The sequence below is a fragment of the Eptesicus fuscus genome, chromosome 13 (assembly GCF_027574615.1).
Source record: "Eptesicus fuscus isolate TK198812 chromosome 13, DD_ASM_mEF_20220401, whole genome shotgun sequence".
NCBI lineage: Eukaryota > Metazoa > Chordata > Mammalia > Chiroptera > Vespertilionidae > Eptesicus > Eptesicus fuscus.
In genome coordinates, this window is record NC_072485.1 from 12429022 (window position 1) to 12446074 (window position 17053).

General features: G+C 38.1%; 1 protein-coding gene across 1 annotated transcript in view; it reads right to left on the reverse strand.

Annotated features, from left to right (window-relative positions):
* ALKBH8 (alkB homolog 8, tRNA methyltransferase) overlaps positions 1–17053 on the reverse strand; it is a 64832-nt gene that overhangs the window by 17210 nt on the left and 30569 nt on the right. Inside the window, exon 8 of the mRNA XM_008156080.3 lies at positions 3770–3876. Coding sequence (XP_008154302.2) covers positions 3770–3876 — 107 coding nt within the window. The remainder of the gene's footprint in view (positions 1–3769; positions 3877–17053) is intronic.

Below are 17053 nucleotides of genomic sequence, written 5' to 3' on the forward strand. Positions count from 1 at the left end.
ACACATAGGGATAGTCTTCATTTCAAAAAACCAAAGTGTTCTTTTTTTCTTAAAATACACAATCCCGCTCATTCTAGCTTTTCTTTTCCTACTTTTAATACCAACATGAGTTCAAGAAATATTTAATTTTCCATTTAACTCTGACATAAGATAAAAACAATAGTACAAGCACAGTGATAAGTGACAAATTATACTGAGCCTTAGTTCAGGGAGTCATAGAAAGTGGTAGGAACTGTAGAGAACTTGAAAATGTTGGCCTCATCAAAGAGACCATAGATAGTCTTGGCTACTGCTGCCCAATGATACTGTGGCCGTGTTGTCAGACCTCCCCAATTTTCAAAAGAAGCAAGACATTCAGATTTTTATGTAAAACTGTTCCTGATTTTTACATGTAGGCAATTTTTTACAAATGCTCCATGTGGACCACCACTGCCCCTGCCAAAAAGTCTGACTGCTGCGTCTGACCCATGCGTTTCCCGTTTTCCACCTTTGATTTAGGGCACAGCGGCTAGAAATCTAAACTAGAACTAGATCAAATTAAAAGTGTTTGGAATATTACAGGGCCATGTTAACCAACGTTCTTCAGTTCATATCCATCAACAGTGCTTTCTAGTGTTTTTTATAGTACAGAGATAAAAATATTCTTTTAAAAAAGATTTTTCTTGATTTCAGAGAGGAAGGAAGAGGGAGAGAGAGAGAGAGATAGAAACATCAATGATGAGAGAGAATCATTGATCGGCTGCCTCCTGCATGCCCTCTACTGGGGATCGAGCCTGCAACCCAGGCATGTGCCCTTCACCGGATTCGAACCTGCGACCCTCAGTCTGCAGGCCGATGCTCTATCCACCGAGCCAAGCGGCTAGGGCGATATAAAAATATTCTTATCGCCCTGGCCGGCTTGGCTCAGGGGATACAGCGTCAGCCTGTGAACTGAAGGGTCCCGGGTTCGATTCCGGCTAGGGGCACATGCCTGGGTTGCGGGCTTGATCCCCAGTATGGGGCGTGCAGAAGGCAGCCGATCAATGATTCTCTCTCATTATTGATGTTTCTATCTCTCTCTCCCTTTTCCCTTCCTCTCTGAAATCAATAAAGAAATATATTAAAAAAATATATATATATATTCTTATCAAAATTTATTTCCTATAGTTCATACATACAAGGTGAGGCAAAAGTATGTTTACAGTTGTTTATATGGAAAATAACACAATAATTAATAAATAATACTACAAGAATAAACTGTTTCGTATACTCACAACTGTAAACATACTTTTGCCCCCCCTGTATTTTTAAGTGTATTAAATGTGTTTACAATTTATTCTCCCTTCCACACAGAGACTCTGGTGAAGAGCTCAATAATTGGTATATCATTTGTATGGTCAGTCGCTCTCTGTTCCTATCTCTCTATCTATGCCCCATTCCCCTTACACTCCTCCTCCTCCTTGCTCTCTTCTTAAACACACACACACACACACACACACACACACACACACATGCTTACACACTCACATTACAGGCATTGAGTATCAATGGAATACTGAGGGTTTTTACCCCCTGAAACTAATGTAGAGAATTTTGATTCAAGTGAGAGATTTAAAAATAAATATTACCTGCAATTCAATCTTATAGAGATACTACTCACAACATGCTTTAAACAGGAGAATAATGTGATCAAAATGAGGTTTAGGAAAACTAATCTGTACCATTACCCAGAATAAACTAAAATATTTTCAAAACATAGGCCTAAAAAAAATAATTGGTTATTTTGTATTTGCTATAATACCATTACTCTTAAGTTTAAATGTTACTATGCTTGATCCTAAAAAGAAAAAATATATATATTCTCTTTTAAATGGCCATGAACAAGAGTGAGGCAGATGCACAAGCCTCAGTGCACAAAATTTGTTTTTATGGTTCACATTTAGGTTCAAATTCATTTACATGCTCATTTCCCAGAATTCTTATAAATACATCAGGTTATAAGCAGAGAATTCAGCAGTATTTACAGCAGCAAGAGAAAAGCAGCTAGTAAGAAGAAGAAAAAAGATCAAATATATCAACAATAAAATGGCAATAAATACATATCTATCAACAGTTGAATCTAAAAATCAAAATAAACAAACAAGGAATCTAATGAACAAAATAAAATAGAACCAGAGGCATGGAAACATGGAACAGACTGACAAATCTCACAGGGAAGTGGGGAGGGGAGGGCAGGAAGAGGTTAACCAAATAACCTATGTGCATATATGCATTACCTATGGTCACAGACAATAGGATGGGGAAGGCCTGGGGTGGGGTGGGGTGGGAACCTGGTGGAGTGGGCAGTGGGGGGAAAATAAAGGGACATCTGTAATACTTTCAACAAAAAGGATTTTAAAACGAAAATAAAGTATATGTAAATTTTAGCAGTGCGATGCTTCCTTCTCAAAAGGCTGAAGATGCATTTCTGCCAAAAGTGCATAATCCATTTCTTTCGGATTAGATTCAATCAAATAAACTCAAATTCAGGGGCACTCTAAAAAACACTGGCCTCCTTAAAAGTGTCAATGTCATGAGAGACAAAGAACAGTTGAGGAATTATTTCAAATTAGAGAAGACTAAAGAGAACTGACAACCAAAGGTAATGCAGGATCATGGACAGAATCCTAGAAGAGAGGGAAAACTAACTATGCACTGCCAACAATGATTCTCTGCTTGACCAAAATTTAATCAGACTCCTCTGAGCCTGACTAGGCTCCATATTTGGGCATGTCCTCCAAGAGCCCAATTTTAACGAGATTCCTGCTAAGTCGTTTTAGCCAGAATCCCCCATCTTTGATGGCTGATCATCCTTGATGTCTGACCAATGTCCTCATTTCCCATTACCCCCCACTAACTGGTCACCCTGACTTGCCTTCAGCACGAATCCTATGGTTTTTTGGACAGAATCCCCCCTTCCATCCACCAAGCCGCATCCCCAACCCTGGGCTTCCTGGCTATAAACCCCACTCTTCCTTGTTGTATTTAGATTTGAGTCTAGTTCTCTTCTCTCATGTTGCAATAGTGTCTGAGTAAAATCTGGTTTTAACTCCTGATAGTCTCTGGTTTGTCTGTGACTATAAAGTACAACTAGCAAAAGTTAAAAATTGATTGCCTAAGAGTATTTTTATCAATATTGAATTTCCTGAATTTGAAGATTGCACTGCAGTTTTATAGAACAGGGGTTAGCAAACTTTTCCTGTAACAGGGCCAGACAGTAAATATTTAGGCACAGAGGTCCACATACATTTTCTGTTGCATATTCTTTGTTTCTGTTTTGGTTAATTACAACCCTTTAAAATGTAAAAGCTGTTGTTAGCTACTAGTACAGAGCTGTATAAAAACAGACTAAGGTCTGAATTTGGCCTATGAACCATAGTCTGTCAACCTCTGATACAGAAAATGTCCTGCTCTTAGGAAATATGCAATGAAGTAACTTTCCTTCATAAGATTCAGCAACAGTAATAATAATGATAACATGTGAGAGACAAAAAAAACACATGGCAAAATGTTCACATTTGATAAACCTAGGTGAAAGGTGAAGATAGTTCACAGGACTAGGCTTGCAATTTTCTTTAAATTTTAATTCTTTTCAAAGAAAAGGTTAATATTATAAAAAGCGATTTAAAAAGTTTTAAACCCAGAGGACTCAATGCGCAGGCCTGGGGCATGGTTCTGGTGGCTCACAGGAAAGAATGAGAACTCTCACAAAGCAAAGGGTATCTGTGGTCAAGGTCATTCCAATACGTACCCATGGGTCCAAAGGTATCTAGATTCTCCTGTCATCACCAGCAAACTCCGACGAGGCAACATGACTGGCACTGTGACACCATCTGGGTGCTTAAAATCCATGACGATCTTGAAGTAAAGGAAAAAGCATAAAGATTAACCCCAAGATGCACTCCACGGAGAAGAATGATTCACTGATTCTGACTATCTTTCTAGGCTAACAGAGATTAAAACGTGACAATGCTTAGAGAATTTATGAGCACTCAAACTTTGGTGCACATAAAACTCAACTGAATGACTAAAAAACATACTTCGTCCATAGAGACACTCAGCAGGTCTAGGGTGAGAGGCTCAGGAGTTGGCATTTCTAGCAAGCACCCCAGGAAATTATGATGCAGGTGGTCCGAGGACCATACATACTACACAAGACACTAGGCTAAGTGGTGCAATGCAACGACTGTGGAGCTGAACCTTCATATCTGGGTTCTTCCATTTACTAACCAGGTAACCTAAGAGACAAGCAAGCCCTTTAATCCCTCTGTGCCTCAATTTTTAATAAATTATAGAATAAATTAAATATATAATAATATAAATATAAATATACTGGCATACAGTAAATGCAAAAAATACTGGCCATTATTATTTTTAGTGACCATTATTATTAATAGAATTATAATAATTAATAATCCAAGGAGAAATCAGTAATAGTTACAGATTCTCATATAATCCATTTTGCCCTTAAAGTCATGCACCATTTTGAATATTAGAGGCTAATTTACAAGAGATAATCAAAGAACACATGAACATTTTCAATCACTCTTCACAGGTGTGCTCAAGTATTATTATGAATAGCAACTTATAAAGAGACAATACTCAAGAAAATGTTTTGTCTCAGCACCCAACACCAAACGAATTCAGTCTTAATATAGCAGCAGCTGATAACTGTGAATTTAAAAGGCATGCCACAGGGTATAAATATGTTATTAAGTGAATAAATCAATCCATTTGAAAAATATCAGTGGGATGAAGAGAATTTAGCACAGTACTTTTGTTAAAGGCAAACATAACACAATACCTTCCATGAAGTAAGCATTCAATAACTGTTAGCTAGCATCTATAATAATAAAAGTGTAATATGCTAATTAGACCTGGCAGCTGAACGACCTTCCAAATGACATTCCTGACGAAGCTGGGGCTGCGAGGGCCAAGCCACTTGCACGAATTTCGTGCATTGGGCCTCTAGTTAATAATAATAATGCTGTATCAAATTAGATAATGCACATGAATTTTTTTTGAAATATAAAGAATTATACAGGTCTAAGCTGTTTAATACTTTTCTTATCTGACCTTCCAAGGGGAGGAGGAGGGTGGGGAGAAAAAGGGGACATCTGTAATATTTTCAACAATATAAATAAATTTTTTAAAAAAGAGAAGAAAGCAAGATGATACACTTTAATTTTCCAACAATTATCTGTTCCAAATTACCACAAATAGTCTTACTCTAACAGTATTCTATTTATAAATGTTGTAGCTGAAGTCTAAAGTTTATACTGATGCCTGCAACTTGCCCAAGTGTATGAACAAAAGAAGATAAATATTGCTAAGACAGATATTTGATAAAGCATAAATGTTAAAATGTTAAGTGTAGGATCCTGGTGGTAGATATATTCTGTATGAAAATTTTCATAATGAAAAGTTGGGAATAAAAATCAAATGTGGTCCAATTTTTAAAATCATTTTTTAAAAGAATAATTTATTGATTTTTAGAGAGAGGAAGGGAGAAAAGAAACACTGATGTGAGAATGGAACATCAATTGGCTGCCTCCTGCACACCTCATCTCTACTAGGGAATGAGCTCCAAAGGGGGCATGTATCCTGACCAGGAATCAAACCAGCAACTTCTCAATGCACAGGACACACCAATCAGGGCCTGTGGCCCATTTTTAAATCAATATATATAGGTCTCAATTTTCTGAATAGATGCTGAGGTCCACACATAGGAAAGAATAATGAGCATATTTATTAATTATTTTATGAAAGATATTTGTTTGTAGCTTAAAGGGATGAAAATTGTTGATGAGAAAAATATTCTGAAAGACTAGACTCTAATTCATTCAGTATACAAATACAGGGCAAAAGTAGGCTTAGAGTTGTGAATATGTGAAACACAGAGTTTATTCTTGTATTATTATTATTTCTTAATTATTGTATTATTTATTTGTATTACAACTGTAAACCTACTTTTGCCCATGCTGTCTGTATATATTGTGTGAGGCATCAAAGGCTGCAATAGTGAATAAGAGACATGTTTTCTGCCCACCTAGAGATTACAGTTTTTGGCTAATTAATAGTCAACATGTTTTGCAGATACACAATACCTACATATTTGTTAAATTCAAATACATTCTCTCCTATCAACAGAGAGTAGTGATTTCAAAATAGGAAAATCTCAATTTCAATAAATGATCAGAACTGACACGGAAGTGTGAACACGACACTAATTAATTTGGAAACACTTTACTTACCGTTTACCAGTTTACCGACAGGATATCACAATGGATAAAATAAACATCCAGATGGACGAGGTGCACAGGGCAAGGTATGTGGGAAGGAGCACAGAGCTTCCATGCTGCTCTGAGCACACCACTCTCCCAGCACCTCCAAGTGGTCATCACCTGGAAGCTCTCCAAACCCCATACTATTGGGATGTTTGTGGAGGCTTCATCACGTTAACCAATTATTAGCTCCATTTCCAGCCCCTCTTCCCTATCTGAAAAATGAGGGCAGGGCTGAAAATTCTAAGCTGCTAATCACTGCTTGGATTTTCTGGTGACCAGCCGCCAGCCAGAAGCCCAACAAGAGTCATTTCATTACAAAAAGGACATTGCTGTTACCCAGGAAATTCAAGGGGACTTAGGAATTCCGTGTTAGGAACCAGAGTGAAAGACAAAAATATTAGAACAAATGATGCTCCTAGGCTCTAATCACTTAGGAAATCATATGGTTTTAGAAGATCTGTGCCAAGAACCTGGACAAAGACTAATATATATTTTTTCTATTATCTCACAGCTATATAATGTGAGAGTATAATTTTTAATTTAGAAAATAAGTTTTACTTATGAAATTACATGTATATTTTCTATGAAAGTTTTCTTAAAACATCCCATCACAAAAATAAAGAATTATCAGTATCATCATACTTAAAGTATCTGTATCTTAAATAATGATAGTGAAAAAATAAACAAAACAAAAAAGAAGATTGAAAGAAAATTCACTAAAGATTCACAATCGGTAATGCTCTGCTGCAACTGCTGACTCATTCCGCCATGTGCTAGCCCTGCTCCACAGGAGTTTTTTCCAATTATTCGTTTTGGCTTTACCTATTTTCTTTATTTTCTGAGGTGGCAGAGTCAATAAAGATCAAGTTTACAGAAAGTTCATGGGGCATGACTGAGGATAATGTTCAGTTCAAAGCAAACAAACATAAAACCCCAGACATTCTGATCTTATAAAACCTTTACACATCCAAAATACAATAGAACAAAGCCCCAGACACAGCTATCACTCTATCACTCAAATAAAGATAAGATTCATAACAAACAATCTCCATGTTGGCCCGAACAGGGAATCGAAGAATGTATTGCTCCTAGGAACACTTCTGAGAAAGAAGACAAACTTAATCCTGAACCTTTTTGGTTAGAAGTAGGCTGCGATCATTAACCTTTTGAAATCCCAAAGAGGATATAGGCAAGAGACCATATAATAAGAAGAATGGTATGTGATTCATAGAGAATGATGAAAGCTGAGAGGACAGAAGTGACGATAATGCAGAAAACATTTCATAGCTAAGAATTTAGCAGAATAGACAGTGTCTACCTGTTTCCTATAGCCTGCCAAATATAAATGATTTGCTGTTGCACTAATACTTTCACTGGTCTCAAATGAAATGAATTTACTTTAAAAAGCAAACAAGTGATTCCACATACCTCATCATGGCCATGTCTACTATGTTTGAAAAAGTGGGAAAAGAAAGAAGGAAAAAGGGAGACAGATCCACAAATGCAAGGACACAAGAGTGAAGCTACACAACATTTAAGAAGAAATACAGCAATGTGAACAATGTCTGTTTATATACTTTCTCTGGGTTTACAAATGTAGAATCCTACCATGTCATGAGATAATTAGTCTATTTTGGGGGAGAAGAGGAACTTTGAAAAATTTTAGTAAAACAAATATAGTTTTCTTTCTCTACAAAAGAAGCACACTTTGCTAAGTTGATAAGTAGCTGGAAGAGAAGCTTGCTGGTATGCCATATTTTTCTGAGAGAGGAATTAATATAAATTTTGCCTAGGATACCTTAGAGACCAATGGCTAATGTCAGTAATCCTTAAATCTATCTATCCTATCTAATAAAGAGGGAATATGTTAGTTGACCATCACACCCTCACAAAGATGGAGACACCCAAAGCCAATAAGGAGGGAATATGCTAATTCACTGCCACACCCTCAAAGATGGCGGCACCCACAGCCACAAAATGGCAGTGCCCAGTCCTCTCAGCCCCGCCAGGGCGCCTGCCTCCAGAGTCCCCAGTCCCCTCAGCCCCCCAGCCGCCCAGGGCCAGCCCAAGGTGCAGGCAAGCCTTGGATGTTGACTGCCTAGCTGCCCAGGGCCGGGCCGAGGTGCAGGCAAGCTTTGGATGGCAGCTTCCCAGCCACCCAGGGCCGCCTGAGGCTCAGGTAACCAGGGCCAGCCGAGACTTGCGCTGCCGGCAGTGGCAGCAGCAGAGGTGTGATGGGGGCATTGCCTTCCCCTGATTGCCAGGTCGCCACCCACCCATGAGGGCTCCCGGACTATGAGAGGGGGCAGGCCGGGCTGAGGGACACGCCCCCCCCCAGTGCATGAATTTTCATGCACCAGGCCTCTAATACTTAATATGATAGCAAAATATGGCCAAATTAAATAAAAGCTTAATTTACTTTACTGAACATCTGTGGTTTTGGTGGTTTATTTTTGTTTCTTCTTTAGACTGGGCTTGAAGATTCAACTGTTTAATTGTAAGAAGCTCATTCTTTTTAACATTTATTAAAAACTGTATGTTAACTTTGGGGGAGCTCAAACAAATAGGAGCTCAGACTATTTAAAAGGACAGATATCTACAATAATAAAAGAGTAAGATGCAAATTGACCGTATTTTCGCGATGCCCACCAGCCAATCAGAAGTGAGTATGCAAATTAACCCAACAAAGATGGTGGATTAATTTGCATATACAGGTGCTGAGCGTCTGGGGGCGGGGCAGGACGCTTGCGTTCCATACCACCCCAGCCGCTCGGGGCCTCTGGGCAGCATGGGAAGGCAGAAAGGCGGCTCCGGGCCAGAGCGAAGGCGGTGCCGGCAGCCAGGGAAAGGAAGGCCCATTCTTGTACGAATCTTCGTGCATCGGGCCTCTAGTCCCATATAAGCCTGCTTAGTTTCTATCCTTGAAACACAAAAGTAAAAAACTACCAAGCCAATATCCCTTACCTCACTTCTAACAAAGTATGTTTTAAAACAATAACAAAAACAAGAGTCTTGAATCCATTTGCTAAATTTCTCGAAAATGGAATCCTGTGAAACTCAAAGGGAGGATACAATGTCAGCAATACACCCTGAAATCAACATACAGGACACATGACCTCCCGTTTGAAATGACTAAACAAGCTCTGTTCCCTTGTTCTGCAGTGAGAAGCGCTTCCATAAAGTAGAGGCCTTAATAGTCTTATCATGAAGGGGAAAAAGTCTCACATTGGAACATGAAGATGAGATGGTACCTTATGACACAGAAGAGTGATCCAGCAAGTAGTAACTGCAGCAGCTAAATACCACTGTAGCCCAAAGAAACTTATTTTCCATTGCTTTTGAGAGAGGATGGAGAAGCAGATCACTATTTTGTGTTTCAGGTGTGAAAATTTTCCTAGTTGATCAGGTACCATGAGCATTTTTAGGGCACACCTGGGAACTTGTCTATAGTACTGCTTATGTGAAACAAGCAAAATTAGATTAGGCTAAAAGTTTAAAAGAAAACATCGCAAACAAATCTATTGTATAGCACATGTCAGCAAATTCTACCTTTCAAACACAACTCCGCCCAACAAAACTAGGTCCTAGCTGCTGAATGAACAGATGATTTTGAACTGCTTTATCTGGCTGAGCTCAAGTAAATCTAAAATAATAAAGGCATAATTGCTAATTAGACCGGATATCCTCCCGGATGTCCTTCTTTCTGGACAAAGCCACAGCAGTGGTGGGCGGGGGCCGCAGTGGCGGCAGCAGAGGCCCCCAGCCACAGTGGCGGCGGGCAGGGGTCAGGGCCAAAGCCCTTGCACAAATCTCGTGTTTCGGGCCTCTAGTTATAAAATAAAAAGAGAAGGAATCTTTTATTTTGAGTCTAAACACATTGCCAAAAGGCACAATAGAGAGCAAAATCAACATTGTGTAACAGAAAAGTAAGCTGGTAAAGAAGAGATGCTAAGTTGGAGACACTTTAGCCACCACTAAATACTCAATATTCAATATGTATAAAGCTAAGCTTAAATGCCTATGAGATAATACTATCATGCTCATGTGTTTGCACTCAGAGACTTGCTATCAGCTCTTATTTATCACAATGTAGTTTCATTTGTTTGCAGGACCTGTGAAGTGAAATCCACCATCATTCAAAAAATGGACTCTCAAAAGTCAATCACAAACCACTTTAGTAAAATTAAAGTTTTACTTTGTCTATGATAAGGCTACAGAGATTGAAACACTTTCACTTAAAATTTCTTTTAGATTTAATTCTTATTTACTTGTTAGATTCTGTCTAGTAGATTATACTCAATAAATATTTTAAATAAACAATTTGAAAAAAATACACAGAAAAGGTAAATGAAGAGAGAGAATGAAACAGAGGCAAAATCTACAGAGATAATGGATGAGAATTTTCCAAAACTGATGGAAAAAAACAATCTATCGATTCAAGAAATCCAATAAATCCTAAACAGAATAAACAAACCCATCAAAATATGCAAAATAACCTAGAACATCAAAATAAAACTATGGAAAACAATAGATAAACAATATTAAAAGAAGCCAGAAAAATAAAGGCCACTGTCAAAGGTAACAAGGGCAATAATGTAATACAAAACAGTGCACTGAAAGAAAATAACTGCCTCCGAAACCGGTTTGGCTCAGTGGATAGAGCGTCGGCCTTCGGACTCAAGGGTCCCAGGTTCGATTCCGGTCAAGGGCATGTACCTTGGTTGCGGGCGCATCCCCTGTAGGGGGTGTGCAAGAGGCAGCTGATCGATGTTTCTCTCTCATCGATGTTTCTAACTCTCTATCCCTCTCTCTTCCTCTCTGTAAAAAATCAATAAAATATATTTTAAAAAATAAATAAATAACTGCCAACCTCAAATTATATAACCTGTGAAAATAGCCTTGAAGAATAAAGGTGAAATAAAGACACTTACAGACCAAAAACAAAATTGAGTTAGCCATCTGCAGACCTAGACTAAAGGAGATTTAAATGCTGTAGATTATACAAAAGGAAAATGATCCCAGACGGAAGGTGTGAGATACAAAAAAGAAGAGCAAAGAAGAAGGTAAGTAGGTCTAAATAAATATTGACTATATAAACCAAAGAAATATCTTTAAAAATTAAGAAAATTCAAATATACAATAGGATATAAATTAGAAGGGAACAATAGAGTTAAAGTGTACTCAAGTTTTATATTATTCGTGAAAAAACTAAAGATAACAATTAAGCTTAAACTTTAAATGAATCTCAAATAATTTTGTTGAATGAAAGAAGCCATACAGAATATTGTATGATTCCCGTATTTAAAAATTCTGGAAATACTAAGTTGTTGAGGAACAGAGGGAGATGAGAAAACCTTTGAGATAGGGGATATATCATTGTCTTGAGGGTAGTAAAGATTTAATGAGAAAGTATTTAATATGTGCAGTTTATTTTATAATATGACAATTATACCTCTAGAATGTTGTTTTTAAAAGAAAATGGTGTGAATATAGTTAAAACAGTGCTTGAGAGCAAAATTTATAATCTTCAAAATACATGTCAAGAATATTTCTCAGGTTTTAAATTAATCAACTGGTAGAGATTTAGCCAGAGCTGGAAACCCAGAAATAACAAAATGTTGTTTTGTTTTGCATGGAAGAATAGCAGTGAGTGGTAAATGGCTGAAAATGAAAGATAATAAGTTTTGATTTAGAGGAGAGAAAATGTCTTTTAGAGTTGGACATACTCAGGTCCAAACTCTGAGGAGGAAAATAATCAAGGCTGGAAATGTTTGTATCTCCCACATTGCGTGAGACAATGCTCATCATATAAATAAAAGCTCGTTTTACAAACATCCATTTAACCAATCATATGCTCCATTTCTTCGGTAGAGCACATTCATGCCCTAAATGTTTATGATAATAGGCAACTCTCCAATATGTTCAGGTACTTCTCCTCTCACTGAGCTATATACTTCACAAGATAATTGTGTATGTTCCCCAATCTCTCTGTGCTGGCTACACTTCTTTTGCAATTATTTAATTTAATTTAATATTATGTAAACTAATGAAAATTGAGTACGAAAAATAGGGTTTTTTCTATATAAACTAAATTGCATGTTGTTGAAAGACTCAATGAAAGTGAACAAATTAATAAACTGTTGTAACTGATGCAATTCAATAATAAAATCTTGGAAATACAAACAAAAATTTGGATATCTTTAAGCTTTTGTTTCACTTTAAAGAAATCAAAACTGAACAGACAGGGCAGACTGTGGACCCTCACAGAAAGAAAGGCTGTACATCGAAATATTGGTAAGTTTATTGTAAGTTAACATAAAATGTTTGAAATCTGCATGTATATTTTACTATTATTATTCTCCAAGTCAAGTGACTTTTTAATTAACAACCAACCACTGGTTCCAGCTACATCTCCTATATGGGCTTTCACTGTAGTTTTCTACATTCAAATGATAAATTTTATTCTAGTTCAACAGTATAGGTGGGGTGGTACAATGCCGCTGACTTGTTACAAAGTAAATGCACAAATTCTAACTGACAGAAGAATCGGTACTCTGAAGGCTCCAAATAAAGCAAAATGTTCTATCTGATGGTGCTGCACTATGAAGCAGACTGTACTGATTGCTGGCTGAAATATCTCTGCCATTATCCTCACTGAAGGAGCATGAATAAAGATCTTACTCCATATACGGGAGATAAAGAGGACACTGTAAGAACCGCCAGCAGAATCTCAATTGTCAAGTTTACACAAAAGGGAATTTTAGCTTCCAAGAGAGTTTGAAAGATGAGAAAATTATACAGAAACAGGAGATCATCAGAACATAACTTGGTAGGGAAAATGCTGAAGAGTGAAAATAGATTCAATGTACAAAAGTAAACATCCTATATAATAAAAGCTAATATGCAAATTGTCCCCTCCACAGGGAGTGTGACCGGGAGTTCGACAAGGGGGTGTGGCCAGCTGGCCAACCTCCTGGGAACCCCCAACACACGAATTCATGCCCCGGGCCTCTAGTGATCAAATAAGGTACAGCATTTATTTCTGGCCCACAAACCAACAGATCTACTTGTCCACAGAAATTTTGAGTGTTTAAATTTTGAGACCTATTGGATAAAAAGGAAAAGTTTTCCCAATGCCGTGTTGATTGTATTATGATGCAACTAAATATCCCATATCAGAGTTATGCTTTCTTTCCACATCTACATCAATATATACAGTCACATAGAAATAACCAAGGCAGATTGAAAGCATGTGCATTGCACACACACAAACAAATGCAAAAGAAATATACTCCCACTAGAGGGGCAGGTCATTATCCTTTAATGGTAAGGGCTCTACTGGGATGTTAGAAATGATCACAAATAAACTATGAAGGATAGAGAAGGGAGATCAAAGCTACACAGCAAGGACAATCCATTTGACAGAATTTCAGAAATGTGAATATTCGAAGGACTATCAGATAAGATTAAAGTCTGGGGCCTGGAGTCAAAAATAAGAAGGCGGCTGTAAAACACTGTATTGCTTATATGAAAATTTGAGAGCTGAATCTGAGGTTAGAGATGCGGTCAGTATGTCCAGGGTCCAGACTGTATTTGTTGTTTTAAGCTCTATAAATAAAATAGGTGTTTTTTTTTTCCCCCAATGTGTGCTGAATATCAGAAAATAACGAAACATTTGTCTGTTAAAGCAATGTACTCCTAAAAGAGAAGTACTCTGCCCTAGCCCGTTTGGCTCAGTGGATAGAGCATCGGCCCACAGACTGACAGGTCCCGGGTTCAATTCCGATCAAGGGTATATACCTTGGTTGCAGGTTCCGCGACCCTGGTCGGGATGCATGCAAAAGGCAACCAATCGATGTGTCTCTCTGTCTCTCCCTCTCCCTTCCACTCTCTCTAAAATTCAATGGAAAAATATCCTCGGATGAAGATTAACAAAAAAATTAAACAAATAAACAGGAAGTACTTTGTGAGTCATTCCTGACAAATAGGAATGATGAGCATCTGAACACCTCTGGAGTAAACTATACAGAGATCAGGCTCAAAAAAGCCCAAAGAAGTTATAAAACCATTCACCTAGCAGTAGAGAAACTGGGTAGCTCAAGACATTTTACAAAGAACTTTTATTCAATGTTTTATTTTGGGAAATCAAGCAGGACTCAATAACTACTGCATGAGACTGGAGAGAGAACAGGTAATATAATGAAAGATGTAGACCTCTAGTAGGCATTCAATAGACAAGAGTCTTCATTAGCAAAATACCTAATTACCCTGGCCACTCAGTGGCAAAAGTCATAAGAAATATTTATTGATGAACCAACTTACAAAATTAGTGTTTGCCCAAATATTTCTCTGTTCAATACCACCAACTATCTCTACCCGTTATGGTAACTCTTTTGGTCAGTCTTTCGGTGTATCTTGATGCTATAAGTATTAGCCAATGCAATGCAAATACAAAAAAAATTGAAATCACAATTCTTGTAAAAGATAGAAAACTTCCTAAATTTGATGAAGCACTTAACATCTGAAGATCTGGCAGAGCCAGGGCTTTTATAACTGAAGAAAAGAACAATATATTATCGGTGCTTCAAAATGAAATAATTTGGATTATTAAAAGATTAAGAGAAACTTTGGATAAACTGATAAAAACTATAATAATTTTTTTGTGGGGGACAGGCTCTTTATAATCAAATCATGAAAGTTAACTGCTATCATATTTTATCAGAAAAACAATACTAAAACAAAGGTATATGACTCATTCTCTGTTCAAAAAATTAGTGCATATTTGAAATATAATCTAAATGTTAAATTTTTAAAAATCTAAACTATCTTCATAATTTTTAGATTAATTTTTCCAGATAAGTCTTAATTAAAAGAAGTTTTTCCTTATTTACAATAAGTTTGTTCCTGGTTTTAAGTATATACACATTAAGTAGTCATTTCATCCTTAGCTGACCAAGTCTTATGGTACTTGCTGAACTAATTATTTGTCCAATAATGTTACTAGCTCACCATCACAAGGATGTTTATGTCAAGGGTGTATCTCTAGACATGCATGTGCAAGCAAGGCAGGCTGCATTTTACAGCAGAACAAACCTATCAGAGATGGAGTACTTAAAAACAAAAGCCCACCTGACTTCACAGGATGTACATTATTCTCTCACATCCTGATGCATCCTACCCCTGGTTGGATATTTCCCTATGCTAGTCCTTAAGTAGGGAAGCAGTGAGCATTTGAGAGGGAAAGAACCTGGTTCCTTGATTAAATCACTTACCTAAGCCAACAAATTGAAACTTTGGAACTAGCCTTCTCTAAAACATCTTGTTATATGTTTTAGATATTAACTTGTTTTTGTTGTATAATCATTTTATTTGGATTTTTTTGCTGTTATTGCAAGGAAAAACCTAACATATACATACCATCTTAATAAAGAGGGAATATGCTAATTGACCCTCACACCACACCCACAGCCAATAAGGAGGTAATATGCTAATTGACTGCCACACCCTCAAAGATGGTGGCGCACACAGCCACAAGATGGCAGCGCCCAGTCCCCTCAGCCCCACCGGGGCCATGCGCCTGCCTCCGGAGTCCCCCAGTCCCCTCAGCCTCCCAGCAGCCCAGGGCCAGCCCAAGGCGCAAGCAAGCATTGGATGGCGGCTGTCCAAGCCGCGAGGGCTGCCCGAGGCTTGTGCTGCCGGAAGTGGCAGCATCAGAGGTGTGATGGGGCATCACCTTCCCCTGATTGCCGGGTCGCCTCCCGCCCCTGAGGGTTCCCAGACTGTGAGAGGGGGCAGGCCGGGCTGAGGGTCCCCCCACCCCTTCCAGTGCATGAATTTTCATGCACCGGGCATCTAGTATAACATATATACATGTATTGATAATACTTTTGGAGGCACAAAAGCATTATATAAGATTACAATCTAACTGTAGAGGAAAACTAATAAACTTGAAAATCAAATTTGCAGTATATTTTAGATGAACTATTAGTGTATTAAGAAGAATATGCTCAGTTAAAAAGATAAGGCATTCAAGTAGTATTTATCTAAAAATTAATAATACCACATGGAAACACCTTATATCAGAGCATTTAAGAGTTAGAAGATCTTAGAAATTTTGCTGGAAAAGTAAGAAAGTAAATAAACATAACCACAAGGATTTCAGCCATGGAGAAAAAAACATAACAAACTCTAATAACAAACAAAACAATGATGCCACTGAAAAAATATTATAATGAAGTGGAAGCCAGAGTAGATACTATTGTAAATTTCTTAAAACAATTAAGGGGGTCAAGTCGGTTCTGGAGTGATGGTGAGCTCCAGGCCCAAAGATGGAAAGGTTGGCTGATGAGCCTGCACAGTCTCTGGTGGAGGAAGTGTCACCTCAGGGTGCTTTGCAGGAGCTGCATTTGGCTGCAGGGCTGTAGTACCAGTCTCCAAAGTAGATTCTGGAGTGATGGTGAGTCCCAGGTCGAAAGGTGGAAAGGTTGGCTGATGAGCCTGCACAGTCTCTGGTGGAGGAAGTGTCACCTCAGGGTGCTTTGCAGGAGCTGCATTTGGCTGCAGGGCTGTAGCACCAGTCTCCAAAGTAGATTCTGGAGTGATGGTGAGTCCCAGGTCCAAAGGTGGAAAGGTTGGCTGATGAGCCTGCACAGTCTCTGGACGTGGAAGTGTCATCATAGGGTGCTTTGCAGGAGCTGCATTTGGCTGCAGGGCTGTAGCACCAGCCTCCAAAGTAGGTTCTGGAATGA